Raw genomic sequence first — 24094 nt, forward strand, 5'->3', positions numbered from 1 at the left:
GGACCTGGATTGGCAGTTCGGGCCGGACTGTTCCCATGAGGCACAGGATCAAGACTGATTTGCATATAGCTGGGTTCAAACTGGAATGGCATGGTGAGCAAAAAAGCGATGGATTTAGGCCCAGATCTCTGTACTGGGGTGAATGTATGACATTGTTCTGCATTCTGTCCATCAACAGTTCTTTTTGCATTTGTCACCCCGAGTGGGACGGGTATGCTCAGACGTGAGTCCTGTGCTCTCCATGCCACTGGAATCAAGCTATCCTGGATGAAGAGGTGTGAAATCCCAAAACCGGTCCTAGGATGCTTGTTTACAGTCCAGGGAGGACCTGGCTTGGCAGTTCGGGCTGGACTGTTCCCATGAGGCACAGGGTCAAGATTGATTTGCATATGGCTGGGTTCAAACTGGAATGGAATGGTGAGCAAAAAAACGATGGATTTAGGCCCAGATCTCTGTACTGGGGTGAATGTATGACATTGTTCTGCATTCTGTCCATCAACTGTTGTTTTTACCCTCTGTGCATTGTTTTTCTGATTTATTTATTTAAAAAATGGACTTCAACTAAAACCAGGAAGCAAGGAGTTAAATTCAGGTAGTGAGGTATAATCACGTTGAAGAGGCTTCATGACTATTACAAGCGTAGGTAACATGCAATTTGTATGGCAATAAACTGTGTTTTTCTCATGTCAATTTCACGGAACTGTGCTAATAAGTTGACCTTTGCACTGCAGTAATGAATGTCCCTATGCGCGCTTCTTTAGTAGCCCTAAATAACGTTTCATTGAGCCAAAATTATGTTCACGGACATGGCATCAAATACATTATACGACCCAAAAGCTATCCCATAATGTTAGTCATGTTTTCCAAAGAACCTAACAAACACTATTATATATAGTCAATGATATATAACTTTATGAACTGAATCCCTGGGATAAAACCTCTTCCACTTCCACCTATTCTGACATTCCATCATGTCTGAACACCAAACCGTGGACATCAGTATCTCTGACTATAGGATCAAAAGGCTCCCTGATGTCAGAGTTATACTGGAACTCCCTGCAGGGCAGTGCCCCCTCCAGTCTTCAGGCCTATGGAAATCTGTGAGACAGGGGAGATTTTAGGGCCCTTCAAGACCCTCTGCAGGGGGCTGCATCAATGTTCGCTACACCACTGCCTATATTGCACATTTCATCTAATTGGGGTCTACACTGAGATAATATCCCTTCTTAATAGGCTGCAAGGGACATCAGTGACCATATCATATAGGTCACGCTGCCCTGGTCTGTGCATGCCACGGTGTACCTTTAAATGGGTACACTGGAGGCTGACGTGATCAGTGTGGCCTATTATGCACAATGTGCTACTCTCAAGCCAGCCGCAAACTTGCGCCTTCCCTGGGGTAGCATCTAAAGGTAGCTTAGCCGTTTGGAGCTGCTAAGCCGTCTTTCAAAGGGCAGGCGGAACCTAGCCTGCTTTTGAAAAGGGGTCAGAGATCACCTTAAAGGTGGGTGCAGTGAGTGACTATACGTGTCGGCAGGGGCATGTCAGGGGGGCCCATGGGACGCCCTTGCAAGGGTCACCCCTGGGGGGAAGGGGGCACACTGACTGCGCAGCACTTCTTTGGTACCACTCAGTAATATGTGTGCAGACGCAGAGGTAAAATGTGTCCCCATGCTACTGAGGGAAGGTCTTTTAGTATTGGGCTAGAGCTACATGTGTGCCAGCGCGATCTGTATTAAGGAAGGGATAATGCTTGCATCTGCAGCCTCTTCTGTACTACTGTACCTCTTCTGTCCCCCACCCCAATGAGGGTGGGGGACATACAACCGTTGTGCCCCTGGGCACTTTATGCAATATGATTGCATCTGAAAGACATAGTGACTCTCTACTTGTGTTGTTGGAACACCATCATAGGGGTGTTTGGTGCTCTGCAGGCCGTGCCTTAATCCTTTCACTCTCTGAATGGAACTACTCAATAAAAACATTATATGATCTGAACGCCCCCTTTAACTCTCCTCACTTACAAAACTCATATACACCTTGTAGAAACCTACTGGCAGTAAAGGTTTCAATTACGAAACAAGGATAGAAGGATTTTCAATTCTGTAGGCAAAGTGATATGTTGCCGCTGTGTCCTCTCAGCCCTATGTCTCGTGAACACTAGACACATTCCGTTGCTCCCACAGAGTGCAGTTAGAGACCTTTCGCTTTCGAGCCATAGCCTCGAACAGGGCGGTGCCACAGGTATCCTCCTTGAGTCTCACCCTCTTTAATATCTATGTGGCCCACTGGCTCAAGTGATAACATCTTTTGCTTTTGATGTCATCTCATATACAGATGCCACTCAACTAGTTATCACAATGGGACCTAATCCAGCCTCTACCAAAGTAAGATCCATGACTGTATGGAAAATATTGCCTCTTGGATGCAGTTCAATTGTCTTCAACTAAATAAGGGCGAAACAGAGATTGTGGTCTTTGGGAAGGCCCACTCGGTGTGGGTGGAGTACTCGTGGCCCCAGCGTCTGGGTCCAGCTCCCATCCTGAAATCAGTTTTGAGAAACTTGGGAATCATGGTGGATGAAAATCTTTCCATGAGATAAAATTTGAATGCCATATCAGGTTCCTGTTTTGGAACTATGCACCTTCTTATGAAAGCTTTCCAGTGGCTATTACTCCAGTCAAGAAAATCACTAGTCCAAGCTCTCATAGTCAGCAGTCTGGACTATGGTAATGCACTAATGGTCATCATGAATGAAAGCCTGTTCTCCAAACTTCAGGTGGCTCAAAATACGGCAGCCCGTTTAATTGGTCATCCTCCACCAAATATCTCTCTCATAACCCACACTCAGGGCTCTTCCTTGACTGCCTATGAAAAAGCATGCCCTGTTCAAACGCCTCTGTTTGGTACACAAATCGTTGAACCGAAGTGGGCATCTCTATCTGCAGGGCAAACTGCAGTTGTATGCCCACACTCGAAATCTCAAATCCAGCACATCTGCACTACCAGGTACGGACGGGGATCGGTCATTCTCATACTTGGCCCCCAGCACTGGAATCAGCTTCCGCAACATCTACGTTCATGTTCAGATTTCAACCATAAAATAGTCTCTTAAAACATGGCTTTTTAAATTTCACTAGATTCATGTATCTATCTTAATTTTTCAACCTTAGGACCTGTAGAGATGCAATAGTGCGGAGCGCACCTACCTAGGGTGATTCACTGCACTTAACAAGTAACTTTAACATAAGATAAAAACACATAACACACAACATACTGGCAATGCATACTCGCCAAGCCAACAACCTTACTTTGAAATTCTCATAATTAACCAACAATTTAGTATTTCTACCAAGCACAATAATATGGTAACTCCTACAAGAAATGAAATGCTCCCTCCACAGCAAGTACAGATGATTGTACTGGACTAACGCACACACACACATAGGGGACACGCGTTGTCATTGTTCACTGATTCGTTCAGGGCATTGATTTCTTTTTTCATTTTAATGCTACCTGGGTTAAGAGGGTCACTTACATGCAGCTGCTTCAGCTTCTCTACCCCCTCACAGGTTGTGGTGCCGCAGCCCTTAAACTCATAGAGCGAGGTGTCAAATCCATGGTAAGTGGCCTTCAACGTGACGTTCCTTTCTAAAAAGACAGAGGTGAGGAAATGATCATAAAGAAGGCATAGGAAGTGATTACAGATACCAATCTTCAGGCTAGAGAGGAATCAACTCATGGGGTGGAGAAAACAACCACTGGGATGCACTTAGAGATATGCAGTCGAGATGCCCGAGATTACCCTATGGGAGAGGGATGAATGAACGAACATAAAGAATAAAAGTTCCTCAGACTGTTGTACATCACAGCCCTTCTCTGGGGGACCCATCTCAGGCCAGTTCTTAAATCATCATCATTACTGTACACATCACACATCATCGTAAGTAACCTGGAGACTGGTATACCTCTGTTTACTTAAACGTAAAATGGTTAGAGTTATCTCCTTCAAAGTGTGCCTACAAAAGGACCTCCTCTATCAAGAATCCTCCTGTTTTGCCTGCCTCATCTGGAAGGCAGTCTCCCTTTTTTTTTTTTTTTTTAATTTTCAAAAACCTTTATTCAACATATGAGAGGAGTACACAGCATTATGCCTACAACCACAAGTGGCCGGCAGCGCGTTATAAGAAGTGAAAGGCAATGGTGTACACAGCGATTTGCCTACAACCCGATACGGGCCGGCCGCGTCACATTGAGCGCACATATACAATATAATAGCCCGTCAGGAATCGCAGCATTAACAACTGAACAGAACAGCCTAAACAAACCCCGCCTCGCTAACCTCACAGTGAGAGCAATCCACAGGAAAGCCAACAGTCCGCATCGCCTCCTTAAGCGTCTAAAGTGCAAGAGCCCAGACCTAGCCGGGGGGAGAAGCGGGGGCAGGCGCATCCGGCAGCAGCGGGTTCGACAGCAAGTATGTCTTCAAGGGACCCCATATGTCCCGGGGCCGGGAAGTCGAGGGCAGGAGATCAGAGTACAGAGCAAGCTGGTCCTGCCAAAGAATCATTGTCTGTAACCAATCCTTGAATTTCGGCGCCCTCCCCCTGCCCCACCGGCAAGCCACCCTCCACTTGGCAAGGAGGAAACAGACAGAGGCGAACCTCCTATAGGCCACGGGGAGCTTCTCAGTGTAACCCAATACGCCCATCAGTGGAGACGGCGGCAGCGGGATCCCCAGCATCTTACCCACGGCCTCAAAGACCTGCAACCAATAATCGTGCAGGGCCGGGCAGCTCCAGGCCAAATGCAGTATGTCAGCCCCGTCCGCTCGGCACCTGTCGCACCTGGCATCAGCCCGCAGCCCAAACCGCTTCAGACGAGCAGGCGTATAATAATATCTCTGCACGTATTTGAAGTGCGTAATGCGCAGCCGAGCGCTCGCGGACACCTTCTCCGTCTGCGCACAGCAATAGTGCCATTCCTGGTCCGAGATTTCCTGTCCCATATCCTGGGACCAACGGGCTCGAGCAGCACCCTGTGGCGCACTAATTTCAGCGTATAGCGATTTATAAAGAGTGGAGACCAAGTGGGACGCTCCCAAGAGGAGATGGACCTGGGGGAGCACCGGCGGCTCCTGCGGGTACCCCGGGGTGCAAGCTCGCATTCCCTCCCGCAAGCGCGCATATAAGAAAGTTTCCATAGCATCAGGGGGAGGTTCGTGACATAGCTGCTGGAGGGTGATAAACGTCCCGTTAGGGTAGATGTCTCCCCACGTGCTGATCCCCCGCCGTTGCTGAAGTTTGTGGAAGATGCCCTCCCGGAGGAGGGACAACTGGGGGTGGTATACCAGCGGCATCCGGGGGGAATAGATAACTGGGGCCTGCAGTTTATTCGCGATCCAACCCCAAGCCCGCATCGGACAGTCTATGGTTGTTGGTTCCCGCACTCGCGTCGAGATGCGCTGCAGGAGCGCCCCCTCCAACGGGACAGGGTCAGCCAGCCAGTGCTCCACAGCCATGTGAGCCGTGTATTTCGGTCCCTTGAACCAGTAGTGGGCATAGTGCGCCTGAGCGCACATATAATACAGTTCAAAGTTAGGCAGTTCGAGGCCCCCGTCCGAGTACGGACTGGCCAAGGTGTCCCACCATATCCGTGGCTGTTTGCCACCCCACACAAGACACAAAAGAGCCGTGTGTAGCGTAGAAAAGAAAGGGCGGCCCGGGAAGTAGGGTATGTTCAGGAAGAAGTAAAGGAATTTGGGTAATACCACCATCTTGACTAACGATATCCGGTCCGCACTTGAGAGAGGCATGGCTATCCATCGAGTGATCGTGTCAGAGAGCGAGTCCATGGCACGCCCATAGTTGGCACGAAGCACTTCCTCTCGGTCCAGGGCAATGTTCACCCCAAGGTATCGGACAGTGTCAGTGCACCACTCCAGCGGAAAGTCCAGCTCAAAGGGGATCACCGCCGGAGTGAGCGGGAGTATTTGAGACTTCGCCCAGTTGATCCGCACGCCAGACAGCCCACCAAAGCGGACGAACTCCTGCAACAGCGGGTTCAGATGATGTTTCGGGTCTTTGACATAGAGGGTGACATCATCGGCGTAAAGAGAGATTAAGATGGGGCACAGCAGGCACCGCAGCGCCTTCTCCTGATGGTATTGGCGCACCTTCGCAGCTAGCGGCTCCATCGCCAGAGCGAACAGCAGCGGCGATAGCGGGCAGCCCTGTCTAGTGCCAAGTGACAGCAGGAAGGGTCTAGAGACAAGACCGTTGATTTGCACCCTAGTCGCCGGGGCAGCATAGAGAAGTTGTATCCAAGTCGAGAAGCCCACCGGGAGTCCCATGTTGCGCAGGACGGCGTGCAAATATGCCCATTCTATAGAGTCAAACGCCTTGGTGGTGTCCAGAAACACAGCCGCCAGGGGCAGCTGCGGGTCCACCTGCTGTATGATCGAGAAGAGGGTACGCAGGCTGTGGGACATAGACCTCCCAGGAATAAATCCCGTTTGGTCTGGCAGGATCAGCCCATCCATCAGGAGGTTCAACCGATTAGCTAGCAGCTTGGTAAGTATTTTGCTGTCCACGTTAATAAGGGACAGGGGCCGATACGAGTCACATCTGTCAGGCAGCTTGCCCGGTTTCAGGATTGAGAGAATTAGGGCGTCTCTCATTGTGGGCGGTAGCTCCTGCGTCTCCAGAGCCTCCGCATAAACCGCCTGCAGGATGGAGCCAAGCAAATCAAAATACTGCTTATAAAAGTCGCTCGGGAGGCCATCGGGCCCGAGCGCCGTACCGGATCTCAACTGGAAAACAGCTTCCCTCAGTTCGTCATTGGTGAATGGCACACAAAGGAATTCCCTCTGGTGATCAGCGAGATACCCTAGAGTAATGTCACTAAAAAAAGGGGGGAGGTCCACTTCGTTGACGCCTTTGGAGCGATATAGGTCAACATAGAAATCAGTGAAGGTCTGTAGAATCATGTCCCCATCTTTATGGGTGTTGCCCTCCCCATCCCCAACCTCCAGGACGTGGTTGGCATGTCTCGGCAGTCGGATGTCCTGTGCCAAGGCCCTACCAGGCCTCCCGCCCTCCCCGTATCGCCTCGCCTGAGCATACTTCCCCCTGAACCTAATCTCCCTGTCAGCTTCAGCAGTGTATTCCGTCATCAGATCCCTCAGTTTGGCTCTCCCCCCCCCGTCGTCCTGCCGCCAGATGTCTGCCTCCAACCTCTTAAGGTCATCCTCCAGTCGACGGAGCCGGCGACGGATATCCCTCAGCACCCCAAAGCTCTTGGCTATGCAGACACCCCGTATGGTGACCTTGAAGGCTTAGAAATTCTAGGGTCTAGTCACATATCTATAGTATACATGAAACGATCATACTCCTTAATTAAGGATGCGTCAGTAAACCACAATGGGAATGGAAAAAGTGCTTATGGGGTCACCTAAGGGCAGATCCCTTTAAGGACGTAATCCCTCACTCACCAAAAGGTGACATGCTTCATCATAGGGACTCTCCTCCCAAAGGAAACACCTAGTTCCTTTGAGGGCTACAACTCTCTCACTGTGAGAGAGGAGCTCAGGGATGTTTTAATTGAGTGTATGGGTATTATAAAACCCCCTATAATGAGTCAAACGTGTGAGTGAGAAAAAGCAGCGCAAAGGAAAAATCTACCAAGTGTGAGGAAGTGAATACATGTTAAAACTGGCTATTAGGCTATAGAGGTCAGTTTAGTCAGGATATGCCTAATGTCAGGATTAAAAGAGCAATGTACACACGGTATGGATTTAAACCGTTGTGGTGTGTTGACGAATGGTCGACATGTTTCAGCCGTATTGATCATTGATTAGATCGGGCTTTCATCAGGACCTAAACATATGCTGCTGCTGTGAAAAACTAATACAGTGTAAAAGGATATCCACAAAAACCAAGCTCTGGTGTTCCAGTGGAAAAGTTTCATCAAACCTAAGGGATGACAAAGAAGAGGGGGGAGAAACATAATAAACATCAGTCAAGTCTGAGTGTCCAAAAATGTATGAAATGACTAAGAGACATTGGACCTGCTAAGGTCAAACCCATAAGTAGCAAAGAAACTCTTACCCGCAACAAGCTGGGTGTGAGACCTCACCTATTACCTGGCAACCGCTCAGGAAGGGAGCACCGCTCTATAATAGACAGAAGAAGAGCGAACTAAGTTAAGAGTCCATAGGTGTGGCCACTATTAGATTGCAAGGATCCTTGTGTGAACAAGGACATCTGCAAATAAACGAACACCATCTGGAGATCAACAAGGACAGGGACCCATTAGAAATAACTGGAGAGTTCATGGCTCTGGTAACTATTGTCAAATACTCAATTAAAAAGCAAACGGCTGTGGAGCCACAAATGACATCGCCTCTCTCAATGATTGAACAGGGGAAAAGTATAAATAAGGAAGAATTTAACCCCAGCAAGGAGAAAGGAGAAGCCGTGTGTCAGTTTGCAAAACCTCGTGTTACGAGGTACACACCAAATCAAAAGCAAAAATCTCAGCTGAAAATATCCGTGTGGCAGACGGGGCAAAGAGAAGAAACCAGACAAGAACGGTGGCTATGGAAGACCATCGCAGCGGTCTTATCTGTCCGTCGGTACTTCAAGGCAGCGTGAGCCTGCTGCCGGAGGTGACCGAACAATGGTAGGGACGGCGTTTATATCCCAAATCTCCTACGAAGTTAATAGGTCCCAGGTGATACTAATTAGACTGAAGCCAAGCCCCATAGATAGACGCGCTTGCTCAAATCAATGCATTGCTGACAGAGCCTTCTGCGCAAGCCTACGACACTTACGCTACACTCCGCGCATGCGTGTACCTTAAAATGAAGCTTACTAATGCCCACACCTGGGTATGGCCACGGATAGCGTGAAACGAGCGCACATAAGTCAAAAAATGCGTTCATTGAGAGAAATATGTTATAGTCACAGAGACACTCGCTATAAAATCTTTGAACACATATAACAATCAATGTATTAAGCAAAAGCACAGCCCCATGGATAAACGCGCATGCTCAGATCAAAAGCCGCACTGACAGAGCCTCCTGTGCAAGACTGCAACGCTTACGCTACACTCTGCGCATGCGTGTACCTCAAAGTGAAGCTTACTTCTGCCCACACCCGGGTATGGCTACAGATATAAGAGAAACATAGGGACAGCATGAAACGAGTACACATAAGTCAAAAATGCGTCCATAAAAGAAATATATTGTAGTCACAAAGACACTCGCTGTGAAATCTTTAAACACATGTAACAATCAATGTGTGGGTGAATGCATAACGTGCATGTGATCTGTCCGATGATTATGAAAACCGACTAGGTAGCATAACAACAGTCATCTCTTATTGGCAGAATCATCAAGAAGGTGGGGTCAACTGGTCAAAGATGTCATAACTGAGCTACAGAATTCCAAAGTGTGGAGAGACATCTCAAACCCATTGAAAAAATGATCATGAAGAAAACAGGATAAACGGCGGACTCCAATGACTGCACCTCCTTACTGAGTTCCCAATGTAAATAGAATGGTATTAGATGATGGTGTGCATACTGACACCCCTGCATCCGCCGTTGATGGATGCTAACTGCCAAGCAGATCAGTCAAAATTCAAAAGGGGTTTTGGGGTGGTGCACCACCAGGTAAGTTTACCAGTAAATTACACCAAGTGGTCTGTAGTTGGTATATAAACAAAGTCTTTATTTTAATTCAATTGTTGACACAGAGCCTCAGCCAACGCGTTTCGTTCAATAAAGAACTTCGTCAGGGCTGGAAAGATGCAAAGAAACATACAATAAATATACGCACTATACAAAACATTTAAAATACATATAAAAGACATCAAGTATGGAAAGAAAAAAACCTATTTATAAATGTTATCTTGAACAAACTGAAAATGAAAGCACAGGACACATCAGGAATATACTTTGTCTTGTTGATATGTCGAACAACACACTTCCAAGAGAAACTGATGTACAACCCTACACAAAAGAATATTACGTAATTCAATATGCAGGGATGCACAGCTGTGACATCATGTTTCTAATGTGGATACGCTTTCAAATTACTAAAAGTGGATGGTTTAGTAGGGGTGTCCCTATCTGAAACCTCATATGCGTGACAAGAATATGTGTCTGTCTATCCCTTCTTACCCCATGATATGAAGATGGTTGTCTCATGAGCAGGGAAGGAGAGGAGAGGGGGAGAGAAGAGGCAGGGGGGAGGGTACTTGACAGGTGTGTATCCGTAAGATAGAACACATGGGGAACACGTACCATGAGTAACGATGCAAGTGCAATCCAATAGCGCCGGAGTTCATGTGAACCAGGAGTCGTCTCTCGGTAGGTTACGAGATGTGCTGGGTGTGCAGTCCTTAACAATCATCCAGTGCCACCATGATAAGGGCACTGTAGAGGTATCTATTAAAGTAGAGTGGATGTGTAAATAGCTAATACGAAATTAATGTCAAAATAATTTCTGAGTTAACCCCCATCTAAGATTCCGAAGTCTAGTTCCCTAAGGTATCAGAGCCGCAAAATATGAGTCAGTCCCTAAGTTTCCAGGATCCACTGCATTCAATTAAATAATCAAAACAAAAAGGACCAGGATCCTTTAATTCAAAAGAAGTGACTCTGATGCCGGCATTGGTTCGGCAGATAGAAAACGCTAGGAACATCAAGCAGAATTCCGACTGCCCATGATGTGCGGTTAATTCACCAGAGTTTGCAAGGTAACGTTGTCGATGTGACTCAGTTTAAGAAAAAAAAGCTGGGACGCTTAGGAAACAAGGCCAGTGGTCCAAAAGTCGGAAGGACAATGTCTTAAACAATGCGTGTCACAGAAAGTTTATGATTTGGTATTGGTGGAATGCCCCATGTCAATGAATCAATGGAACAGGTGATAAGCAATATCCCATAACGTAGGACCCCTGCCGTACCCTGAGAGCCACCAAGAAACACAAAAGGAATAAAAGGAGTAAGAATGGGACACACACGTCTGTAAAGCGAGTAAAACCGAAAATGTAAGAGAACTAGTAAACAAGATCCCATAGTATAGGACCCATGCCGTTCCCAAAACAACAATATATAATGACAGACAAAACCAAGACACATAAGCCTAGAGAGCGAGACACACTATAAAGAAACATAAAAAAACATAAAAGAAGTGGCCCCTATGTCAAATGATCGAAACGGTATTGAGTGGCCAAGAAAATTAAAAATAGGTAGGACCATGCCGTACGTCCCCCTCCGCACAAAGTTAGCTGCATAGTACCCCTCATACCTGTGTTAAGACGGAAGTTCGCGTCCTCCCCTGGGAGTATCCCGTGAAGTGAACCGGGGCAGACGCCGGGTTTAAAAGCATGGGCATGCGTTTGTGAAATCAGCGCACGTCATCGCGTTTCAGCAAGGTGAAACCGAGCGTGTGATAGTTAGCCAATGACAAGCATATATGGGCCGTTTCTAGGGAGACCCGGTTTGACACTCGTAAACGTCAAGTCTTGACAGGAGCTGTCAGGGGGTGTGTCGGGGATGAGCCAATAGGAGTCACGATTGGTGCTGCATCAGCGGTTAGAGCGCGCCAAGGTCTGAAATGAGAGCGTTAAAAAGAAAGAAAATAAGAGCTAGAAAAAGACGTCCAATACTATGAGGTCGAAGGCTGGGGAAGCGCACTATATTAGAAGGAAATGTCAATTTGTAAAAGGCCAGCCATTCGTTACGGTACATATTGATAAAGTGTGTTCCCAAGTCCTTCACTTATAACAAGCTGGACACAAGTGAATGCAGCCAGGTGAAAGGATGGAAAACGCGCCCGATTTTAAAACAAAATTATGGTGAAGTGTGCAAGATAAGCGCGATGTAAACACAACTCACGAAGTTGACATGAGCCGTATCCAAGGAAACCCGGTTACCAACTGAGGCGGCTGGCGTGACGTTGGAACAGATACGTCATTCTCGTCACGTCGTGTTAGAGCCTCTCAGAGGGTGTGTCAAATGATAAACCAATGCGTGCGATGCCTCATTCTTATTACGCGCGCCATGTTCGAAGATAAAAGCTGCAACGTCGAAGGCTGGGTAAGGCGCCCAATTTAGAAAATAGATGCAGCAAGATAGAAAATTTAAAAAAAGCGCCCATTTGAGAGGTCAGATGCCACAGAAAAAATGGCAGAGCAGTGCGTGTTGCAAGAGGGTGTCCGGAAGGCCACCACTTGTGTCTCGATGGACAAAAAGTGTGGGGCGTATGTTTGGTTCCCATCTACACATATAAGTGTGGCCTGTTTGGATGAAAAGGTCAAAACCATACTAAATGACGATAAGTGCAACAACGCAGTGCGTGTTGCAAGAGGGTGTCCGGAAGCCCACCATTTGTGTCTCGATGAACACAAAGCGTGGGGCGTAAGTAGGGTTCCCATATACACATATAAGTGTGGCCTATTTGGATGTAAAGGTCGAACCCATACTAAATGACGGTAAGTTCGAGGCTTACCTAAGGAGCATAAGAAAAATGATTAAAATATGTTAATCATGTCCACACAAGTGTGTTGGAGGGAGGCGCTATTTAGAAGGTGGAGAGCGCGCCATAGATCATGTTAAAGAAAGGGCAAACAATGGGATGTTCTAAAGGCAAGAAATCGCCGAATACGAAAGTGTGTTATAAACGTGCACTGCTTATGTGATTCTAAGGCGTGCTGGGTCTGAGAAAAGCCAAGTGCCAGTCGTGTAAGTAGAGCAGCGTCTAATGGGTAAAACATTGTGCACCGATTAACAGGAAAAAAAGGTCGATGCGAAAGGAAATGACGTTCCTAGAGTTCTAGAGTCAGGTTATCTGTAAACCCCGAGAAAGTATTCAGGTCAAGAAATAATGAAATTCATGATCTGAATTATGCCCCATTGCAACCGACCGCAATCTGCATATCCACTTGGATTCAGTTTGTCTCAATACGAGATCCCTGTTGCCTCCCCGTTTGTTTAAGGGAATATGGTCTATGCCAATAAAAAGAAATGACCTGTCATTTGGATGTTCCCTATTGTAGTGTTCAGTCATGGGATATCGTGTATCGTTGTTAATCAGCGCGCGTCGGTGTTCTTGGATACGGGTTTTCAGACATCGTGCTGTACTGCCTACATAGATCTTTTTGCATGGGCACTCCAGTGTGTATATCACGTATTTAGTGTTGCAATTGATGAAGTGCCTAATCTGATGCGTTTTGCCAGTGTTAAAACTGAATTCTTTGCATTTGTTACGTCCCAGGATACATATATTGCAGGAAGTGCATGCGAAGAAACCCACAGGTGGTTTCGGTAACCAGGTGTTGTTTGTCTTCTGGGTGGTCACATAGCTGGGACATAGGGACCTCCTGAGTGTAAGTCCTCTTCTATACACCAGAGAAGGTTTGTTAGTGATGATGGTACGAAGTCTGGGGATATCTGTCAGTAAGTGCCAGTGCTTTCTAAAGGCTTTAAAGATTTTGTCACTGTGTGCGGTATAATTAGTGAAAAAACTGATTCTTTCACCTGTTTTGTGATTTATGCCGGAATTCCGATCTGCCGCTCTGTCAGTTTGTAGGAGAGTCTGAGTTCTGGGAAGTTTAAGAACTCTACGTTCAGCTCTGTCTAGAACGTTGGGGTGATATCCCCTGTGTTTGAAACGCTGTTTGGTGTCATTAATGTTCTCCCTAAATCCTTCTTCCTCACTGCACAGCCGTCTAGTTCTTACCATCTCCCCATAAGGTATGTTGGAGATGACGGAGCTGGCATGCGCACTTGAGGCATGTAAAATGCTGTTGCATGCGGTCTTCTTTCTAAACATGGTGCTGTGTATTGTGCCCTCTCTGATGTAAAAATGGATGTCCAAAAAATCAATACTTTCCTTGCTATAGGACATCGTTAATTGCACATTAAAGGAGTTATTGTTGAGGTACATTAAGTACTCCTTGAGCTGGATTTCCGAGCCGGACCATAGACATACAATATCGTCTATGTACCTCCCCCAGAAGACGATGTAGTTGGTCCAGGGGGAGGCATTCCTGCTCCATGCGTGCTCCCTCTCATACCACCCCATGAAGAGGCCCGCATGAGAGGGAGCAAACCTGGTACCCATGGCTGTACCTTGGAGTTGGTGGTACCACCTTTCGTCATGTTTGAAAAAGTTGTTTGTGAGGATTAGCTCAATCATCTCCATGATCATGAGGTTATATGAATAATGGTCAGCCCCTTCCTTATCAAGGAAATGTCGGACAGCCACTAACCCCAATTCTCTTTGTATGCAGGTGTATAGTCCCACCACATCTAGTGTGACGAACATAAGGTCGTCGGACCATGTAAATCCATCCAGTTTGACAAGAATGTCCTTGCTGTCTTTGAGGTAGGAGGGGAGATTGACCACGTGTTTTTGTAGTGTAATATCAACAAATTCCGACATTCGTTCTGTCGGGGATCCCACCCCCGAGATGATTGGTCGACCTGGTGGGAACTTCCCACCCTTGTGGACCTTGGGGAGGATATATATGCAGGGGTAGCGGGCCTGGTAGACAAAGAGGTATCTGTACTCATTTTCAGTTAACAGGCATTCATTCTTCCATTCAGTCAATCTGCCATTAATGTTAGTCTGTAAGTTTTGGATAGGGTTATACTCAATACGCTCATAACATTGCTGATCTCCTAGTTGTCGTGCTATTTCCCCCATGTAATCCTCAATGTTCATTACAACCACGTTGCCACCCTTGTCGGCCTCCCTGATCACAATTTCCTTATCCTTCTGTAATCTGTTCAGGGCCTCCCTCTCCTGTCTTGTCAGATTGTAACGATTTTGTCTATGTGGGCCAGTGCTTTCCATTCTATATAGTTCCTCAGTGATTTTTTCTCCAAATCTATCAATATTGGGATGGTACCCCCCTTGTGGTACAAATTTTGATCTACATTTCAAACCGGTATCACGGTTACAATCCTCAGTAATGTCTAAATCATTCAAAATCGTTTGCATGTCAGGCATCTCATCATCCTCTAAAGATAACAAAGTTTGTACATGTCTAATGTCCTCGATGGTTTTGTTAGTAACAGAGACAGTTGAAACATTAGGGACAGGAAAAGCTGTTTGCTGTGCAAAAAACTCTTTTAATTTTAAGGTGCGTAGAAATTTGTATAGATCAACATGTACATCAACTAGGTCACCATATTGAGTTGGACAAAAGCCTAGTCCTTTCTTAAGAACAGTGCATTCGTTTATGTCTAATTGCCTGTGTGAGAGGTTGATGATTTGGAGATCCATGGGTGAATTTTGGGCAACCTCCAGACTAGTACTGACCCCCGTGGTGGAAAGTCTAGTTTGGTTCTGAGGGACCAGGGCCCCATCAGTTCTTAATCCTTCTTGGAGCGCAGTCGCATATTGTGACTGTCCGTTCCGCCTGTGGCGCCTCCCGCCTCTCCTTGTTTTCTGGGACCCTTTCTCTGTTGTCTGTCTCCCTCCCTTAGTCTCTCTAATTCTTTCTGGAAGTTGGTTGCTCCTGCCCCTAAAGGGATCTCACTATTTAATGGGGCTGAGCTGTTACTCTCGTTCGAGGTGAGTGAGGTAGTACTATTAGATCTATTCCCTGTACTGTCTTCTCTAACTCTTTTTCTATCTCCCACTGTACTGGTATTATCATACCTTTTTGCAAAGGTATAAATCCTGCCGTCCTTGTAGTCTTTATCATCTCTTTTAATCTTACGCATTTTCTTGTCTCTGAGATATTGTTGGTGCTCTTCTATTACCTTATTAAGGATAACATAATTCTTATCAACTAGTTCCTTACAATCCATAGCTTCAATTACTTTTTCTAGCTCATCGATTTCTTCCTGCAATTTCTGCCCCTTTTCATGTGCATGTTTGATTAATATCTTCATCATTGTTTGAGAAGATTTTTCCAAATTGTGTTCCCACTCTCCCAAAAGCGGACCACTTAAGTCCTCGAACGTAGGGAAGATAAGGATTCTTAGCCCCCTGGGGATTTTGTTGTTATCGATGTATTGCTGGAGAGTCACACCGTCCCACCAGCGGGCAAGTTCTTGTTTTTTTATTCTTTCAAGTTTGACAAAGCATGTCCGTAGTCCCGAGTCTTGTTGTTCCACAGTGGGTGCAGAGGTAACTGCGCTGAATCCTTTCCCGAATAAGTCCTGTGCAATTTATTCTCTTCTATCAATGAGTTTAGGCATGTTTTAAAGTATCCAGGGAGGCGTAGTGGAGTGCAGGTCAGTCCAAACTAGACTTGAAGAAAACAGGATAAACGGCGGACTCCAATGACTGCACCTCCTTACTGAGTTCCCAATGTAAATAGAATGGTATTAGATGATGGTGTGCATACTGACACCCCTGCATCCGCCGTTGATGGATGCTAACTGCCAAGCAGATCAGTCAAAATTCAAAAGGGGTTTTGGGGTGGTGCACCACCAGGTAAGTTTACCAGTAAATTACACCAAGTGGTCTGTAGTTGGTATATAAACAAAGTCTTTATTTTAATTCAATTGTTGACACAGAGCCTCAGCCAACGCGTTTCGTTCAATAAAGAACTTCGTCAGGGCTGGAAAGATGCAAAGAAACATACAATAAATATACGCACTATACAAAACATTTAAAATACATATAAAAGACATCAAGTATGGAAAGAAAAAAACCTATTTATAAATGTTATCTTGAACAAACTGAAAATGAAAGCACAGGACACATCAGGAATATACTTTGTCTTGTTGATATGTCGAACAACACACTTCCAAGAGAAACTGATGTACAACCCTACACAAAAGAATATTACGTAATTCAATATGCAGGGATGCACAGCTGTGACATCATGTTTCTAATGTGGATACGCTTTCAAATTACTAAAAGTGGATGGTTTAGTAGGGGTGTCCCTATCTGAAACCTCATATGCGTGACAAGAATATGTGTCTGTCTATCCCTTCTTACCCCATGATATGAAGATGGTTGTCTCATGAGCAGGGAAGGAGAGGAGAGGGGGAGAGAAGAGGCAGGGGGGAGGGTACTTGACAGGTGTGTATCCGTAAGATAGAACACATGGGGAACACGTACCATGAGTAACGATGCAAGTGCAATCCAATAGCGCCGGAGTTCATGTGAACCAGGAGTCGTCTCTCGGTAGGTTACGAGATGTGCTGGGTGTGCAGTCCTTAACAATCATCCAGTGCCACCATGATAAGGGCACTGTAGAGGTATCTATTAAAGTAGAGTGGATGTGTAAATAGCTAATACGAAATTAATGTCAAAATAATTTCTGAGTTAACCCCCATCTAAGATTCCGAAGTCTAGTTCCCTAAGGTATCAGAGCCGCAAAATATGAGTCAGTCCCTAAGTTTCCAGGATCCACTGCATTCAATTAAATAATCAAAACAAAAAGGACCAGGATCCTTTAATTCAAAAGAAGTGACTCTGATGCCGGCATTGGTTCGTCAGATAGAAAACGCTAGGAACATCAAGCAGAATTCCGACTGCCCATGATGTGCGGTTAATTCACCAGAGTTTGCAAGGTAACGTTGTCGATGTGACTCAGTTTAAGAAAAAAAAGCTGGGACGCTTAGGAAACAAGGCCAGTGGTCCAAAAGTCGGAAGGACAATGTCTTAAACAATGCGTGTCACAGAAAGTTTATGATTTGGTATTGGTGGAATGCCCCATGTCAATGAATCAATGGAACAGGTGATAAGCAATATCCCATAACGTAGGACCCCTGCCGTACCCTGAGAGCCACCAAGAAACACAAAAGGAATAAAAGGAGTAAGAATGGGACACACACGTCTGTAAAGCGAGTAAAACCGAAAATGTAAGAGAACTAGTAAACAAGATCCCATAGTATAGGACCCATGCCGTTCCCAAAACAACAATATATAATGACAGACAAAACCAAGACACATAAGCCTAGAGAGCGAGACACACTATAAAGAAACATAAAAAAACATAAAAGAAGTGGCCCCTATGTCAAATGATCGAAACGGTATTGAGTGGCCAAGAAAATTAAAAATAGGTAGGACCATGCCGTACGTCCCCCTCCGCACAAAGTTAGCTGCATAGTACCCCTCATACCTGTGTTAAGACGGAAGTTCGCGTCCTCCCCTGGGAGTATCCCGTGAAGTGAACCGGGGCAGACGCCGGGTTTAAAAGCATGGGCATGCGTTTGTGAAATCAGCGCACGTCATCGCGTTTCAGCAAGGTGAAACCGAGCGTGTGATAGTTAGCCAATGACAAGCATATGCTTGACGTGCGCTGATTTCACAAACGCATGCCCATGCTTTTAAACCCGGCGTCTGCCCCGGTTCACTTCACGGGATACTCCCAGGGGAGGACGCAAACTTCCGTCTTAACACAGGTATGAGGGGTACTATGCAGCTAACTTTGTGCGGAGGGGGACGTACGGCATGGTCCTACCTATTTTTAATTTTCTTGGCCACTCAATACCGTTTCGATCATTTGACATAGGGGCCACTTCTTTTATGTTTTTTTATGTTTCTTTATAGTGTGTCTCGCTCTCTAGGCTTATGTGTCTTGGTTTTGTCTGTCATTATATATTGTTGTTTTGGGAACGGCATGGGTCCTATACTATGGGATCTTGTTTACTAGTTCTCTTACATTTTCGGTTTTACTCGCTTTACAGACGTGTGTGTCCCATTCTTACTCCTTTTATTCCTTTTGTGTTTCTTGGTGGCTCTCAGGGTACGGCAGGGGTCCTACGTTATGGGATATTGCTTATCACCTGTTCCATTGATTCATTGACATGGGGCATTCCACCAATACCAAATCATAAACTTTCTGTGACACGCATTGTTTAAGACATTGTCCTTCCGACTTTTGGACCACTGGCCTTGTTTCCTAAGCGTCCCAGCTTTTTTTTCTTAAACTGAGTCACATCGACAACGTTACCTTGCAAACTCTGGTGAATTAACCGCACATCATGGGCAGTCGGAATTCTGCTTGATGTTCCTAGCGTTTTCTATCTGACGAACCAATGCCGGCATCAGAGTCACTTCTTTTGAATTAAAGGATCCTGGTCCTTTTTGTTTTGATTATTTAATTGAATGCAGTGGATCCTGGAAACTTAGGGACTGACTCATATTTTGCGGCTCTGATACCTTAGGGAACTAGACTTCGGAATCTTAGATGGGGGTTAACTCAGAAATTATTTTGACATTAATTTCGTATTAGCTATTTACACATCCACTCTACTTTAATAGATACCTCTACAGTGCCCTTATCATGGTGGCACTGGATGATTGTTAAGGACTGCACACCCAGCACATCTCGTAACCTACCGAGAGACGACTCCTGGTTCACATGAACTCCAGGGCTATTGGATTGCACTTGCATCGTTACTCATGGTACGTGTTCCCCATGTGTTCTATCTTACGGATACACACCTGTCAAGTACCCTCCCCCCTGCCTCTTCTCTCCCCCTCTCCTCTCCTTCCCTGCTCATGAGACAACCATCTTCATATCATGGGGTAAGAAGGGATAGACAGACACATATTCTTGTCACGCATATGAGGTTTCAGATAGGGACACCCCTACTAAACCATCCACTTTTAGTAATTTGAAAGCGTATCCACATTAGAAACATGATGTCACAGCTGTGCATCCCTGCATATTGAATTACGTAATATTCTTTTGTGTAGGGTTGTACATCAGTTTCTCTTGGAAGTGTGTTGTTCGACATATCAACAAGACAAAGTATATTCCTGATGTGTCCTGTGCTTTCATTTTCAGTTTGTTCAAGATAACATTTATAAATAGGTTTTTTTCTTTCCATACTTGATGTCTTTTATATGTATTTTAAATGTTTTGTATAGTGCGTATATTTATTGTATGTTTCTTTGCATCTTTCCAGCCCTGACGAAGTTCTTTATTGAACGAAACGCGTTGGCTGAGGCTCTGTGTCAACAATTGAATTAAAATAAAGACTTTGTTTATATACCAACTACAGACCACTTGGTGTAATTTACTGGTAAACTTACCTGGTGGTGCACCACCCCAAAACCCCTTTTAAAAAATGATCATGTATATGTGTATGTAGTACAGGATCCACATTACAGGGAAACCCACGGAATTTCGCCATTGAGACCTGACTCGGAACTGTTCAGCTTATAGATCCAACGTTGCTCTTTCTTAAACAAGAAAGTAGCAATATCAGTAATATGTGAGGGGATAAAGGGTTGTTCAAGTACCATCCAGTGTAGCTCTTGTGGTGAATGTTGTACCGTGACAAAGTGCTGGGTCAATTTTGTAGATGTTTTTTTGCAACGGATGGTACTCTTGTGTTCCAATATCCTTGTTTTGACTCGTCTAGTAGTCATACCAACATATTGAAGAGAACATGGACAGGTAATGAGATAAATTACATTACTGCTATTACAGTTGGTATGGCTCGTGAGAGTCCATGGTCTGGATGTCCCTATGTTGATCTCAGTGGTATGCTTGGTGTGGGCACAAGCAGCGCAATTACCACAGGGAAAATGTCCACGTACAGATGGAAGATGCCAAAGTGTGTGTTGCTGTAAATCAGACACCTCACGCGGGCGAGTGTGTACCAGTCTATCCTTAATGTTCGAGCTACGTTTGAATGCAAACAGGGGACGCTCGAGTGGTGTATTGCCAATGTTCAAAATCTTCCAGTTAGATAGGATGCATTTCTTTATCTGGCTGGAAAAACTGCAAAATGTGTTTACACAGGTAAGTCTCTTAGTGGCTTCCTTCTCGTATTTGGGTTCCAATAGGGCAGCCCTGTTGTTGTTGGCTGCACGTTTTAATGATTGTTTGACCAGTCTTTTAGGATATTGTCTCACCAACAATTGACCGGCTAGTTCGTGTGCGTGATCTTTATATTTGGCCATTGTAGTGCAATTCCTCTTGATACGCAAAAATTGGCCAAATGGCAAATTTTGGCGTAAAGATTTAGGGTGGAAACTATCATATCGTAACAAGGAATTCTTTGCCATTGGTTTTCTGAATAATTCAGTACTAAGACCCCCGTCTGTGGGGGAAATCAGAATGTCTAGAAAAGGTAAACATGCTTTGCTGAATTCGCATGTAAAGCGAAGAAACTCATTTTGACTATTAAGCCAAATTTTGAACTCTGTGATAGACGATTCAGGGCCAGACCAAACTACAAGCACATCGTCAATATAACGCTTCCAACACCTTATGTGTTTGCTAAATGGGTTGAGAGCGCTAAAGACATGTTTCTGTTCAAAGCTATGCATGGGTAGAGGGTTACAATGACCTACTACACTATTACAAATGGTATCCGGGGGGATCTGCAAATCCAGATCGTAATGCCCTCACACACCTGTTAGGGTGTCATGCTTCATCATTGGGCGCTCCTCGTCGGACCGGCGCTGCAATGTCCGACGGGCCTGGTGGCATCTTTATCGGAGGTCTTTTGATCTGTGAACGCCGTATGGTGAGTGCGGTGTGTGGGGCTATAAGAAAAACATTGTTTGGTGAAGGTGTAGATTGTGATTGTTAAAAAAGGCCCCTAACCTTTTTAGTTCACTTTATTAAATGGTCAAGGATGGGACTTTGTTAAAAACAGTGAGGCTACGTATGATAATTAAGGTATTCTAGTAGCCATTGGTGGACTAAGTCAGGTCAACATGTTTCGTGTCATGTGCTTCAAAGTCAAGCGACACTTCTTCAGGACCGGAATACCATGACCGCTTAGTTAACAGTCATGGGTGGTAGGTACCCTTTCAGAAGGATAGAATCCTCAACTTGGGGTTATCCTAAGGGTATTCTTCCTCCTCAAGGTAGGATGTGGAGCCTCATAAATGAGGGAAGACGACCCGACCAATTGAGCGGGTGTACCTGAACGAGACGTCGGCTCGTCTTAGAACCTGCTCGTCTCCATCTCACCTTGGTGAGATGGAGACGAGCAGGTTCTAAGACGAGCCGACGTCTCGTTCAGGTACACCCGCTCAATTGGTCGGGTCGTCTTCCCTCATTTATGAGGCTCCACATCCTACCTTGAGGAGGAAGAATACCCTTAGGATAACCCCAAGTTGAGGATTCTATCCTTCTGAAAGGGTACCTACCACCCATGACTGTTAACTAAGCGGTCATGGTATTCCGGTCCTGAAGAAGTGTCGCTTGACTTTGAAGCACATGACACGAAACATGTTGACCTGACTTAGTCCACCAATGGCTACTAGAATACCTTAATTATCATACGTAGCCTCACTGTTTTTAACAAAGTCCCATCCTTGACCATTTAATAAAGTGAACTAAAAAGGTTAGGGGCCTTTTTTAACAATCACAATCTACACCTTCACCAAACAATGTTTTTCTTATAGCCCCACACACCGCACTCACCATACGGCGTTCACAGATCAAAAGACCTCCGATAAAGATGCCACCAGGCCCGTCGGACATTGCAGCGCCGGTCCGACGAGGAGCGCCCAATGATGAAGCATGACACCCTAACAGGTGTGTGAGGGCATTACGATCTGGATTTGCAGATCCCCCCGGATACCATTTGTAATAGTGTAGTAGGTCATTGTAACCCTCTACCCAGGCCCATAGAGAGGAACTGTTCCCCCTTTTTGATATTAATCTACTTGCCTTGGAGCATGGAAACAGGACCTCGATAAATAACTAGCTCTGTTGTCCCCCTTTTGATTATACGCAAAGCTATGCATGTACAGATTGGCAAGGCTGGGGGCAAAAACAGAACCCATCGAGGTACCGGACACTTGGAGAAAGAGTCGGTCCTCACATTTAAAGAAGTTCTCTTTCATCGCAATCCGGGCACAATTGGTGATGAAGGAAACTGGGGTGATGGAGTCAAGTTCTTTTTCACGCAGTAAGGTCTCTATAGTAGCAAGAGTCTCATCCTGCGGAATGCAGGTATAAAGTGACTCTACGTCAAATGAGACGAGAAAATCTTCATCTTTGTTGAACTCAATGGTCTCAATTAAGTTCAGAACATGTTTGGTATCCCTCACATATGTCGGCATATCTAAGACTAAGGGTTGTAAAAAATGATCCACAAAAGTGGATAGAGGTTCAAGTAAAGACCCCAGTCCGGATATGATAGGACGCCGAGGAGGGGGTCTCTGTGTCTTATGTACCTTAGGTAAGGTATAAAAGTAGGGAATGATAGGATGACTCTTAACCAAAAATTTGGCTTCTTGACCGGTAACCCAACCATTGGTCAGTGCTTCTTCAACCATGATTTTAATTTCAAGTTGTAATCTTGTGGTAGGATCTTCACGAAGTGGTTTGTAGAATAGCGTATTGCCAAGTTGTCGTAAACATTCTGAACGATATTGGGAGGTATCCATCACAACGATGGCACCGCCCTTGTCAGCGGGTTTAATCGTGATCGATGAATCTGTCGCTAGTGACTGCATGGCAAGTTGATCTATTTTGCTCAGATTCTGATATCGCCTGGTCTTGTTGGTACAGATGTTAGAGACCTGTGTAGTGACTGCTTTCTCAAATGTCAAAACTTGAGAAGGGACTTGGTTGGACAAAGGATTGAACGTAGATTTATCTCTAAGGCCAGTGTTAGTGTTGAGAACCTCCGTGTTGTCAAGAGGTTTATCTCTGAAGAAAAACTCAAGCTGTATCTTGCGGAAGAATTGTGCTAATTCTTGTCTGATTTGAAAAGCATCTCCGCCAAAAGTAGGCACAAACCCTAGGCCTTTATTCAAAAGGGCTTGTTGATCCGTGGTGAGCATGTGACTGCTCAGGTTGACGACTATAGCGTCTCGTTGGTGGAGTTCGCTGCTGCTTCCGTCATACTCCTGGTGGAGTGGGCCGGGGGGTTGTCTGCCCAGTGGACCTGCGTCCTCTGGTTCCGACGTTTCCCTTTCGATCTGTTGCGGCCTGGGCCTAAAAAAGGCTGATTAGGAAAAAATGACGAAGGCTGAGGTTGGAAAGGAAACATTTGACCTTGAGGGGGTAAAACAGGGTATTGGTAGGGACCAGGGGCCCACCATGAAGGTGGTGGTCCAGGCGGTGGAGGGCCTCCTCTGTAACCTCTCCATTGTCCTCTGTTGCGTCTAGAAAAACCTCTTGTAGGTGGTTGG

At 45.6% G+C, this 24094-nt stretch overlaps 1 protein-coding gene across 1 annotated transcript in view; it reads right to left on the reverse strand.

Moving 5' to 3' along the window:
• Positions 1 to 24094, reverse strand: part of LOC146833580 (guanylyl cyclase C-like) — a 619755-nt gene that overhangs the window by 583758 nt on the left and 11903 nt on the right. The window contains exon 2 of the mRNA XM_085601439.1: positions 3539 to 3651. Within this exon, the coding sequence (XP_085457565.1) occupies positions 3539 to 3651 (113 nt within the window). The remainder of the gene's footprint in view (positions 1 to 3538; positions 3652 to 24094) is intronic.

The sequence above is a fragment of the Triturus cristatus genome, chromosome 4_2 (assembly GCF_964204655.1).
Source record: "Triturus cristatus chromosome 4_2, aTriCri1.1, whole genome shotgun sequence".
NCBI classification, from domain to species: Eukaryota; Metazoa; Chordata; class Amphibia; order Caudata; family Salamandridae; genus Triturus; species Triturus cristatus.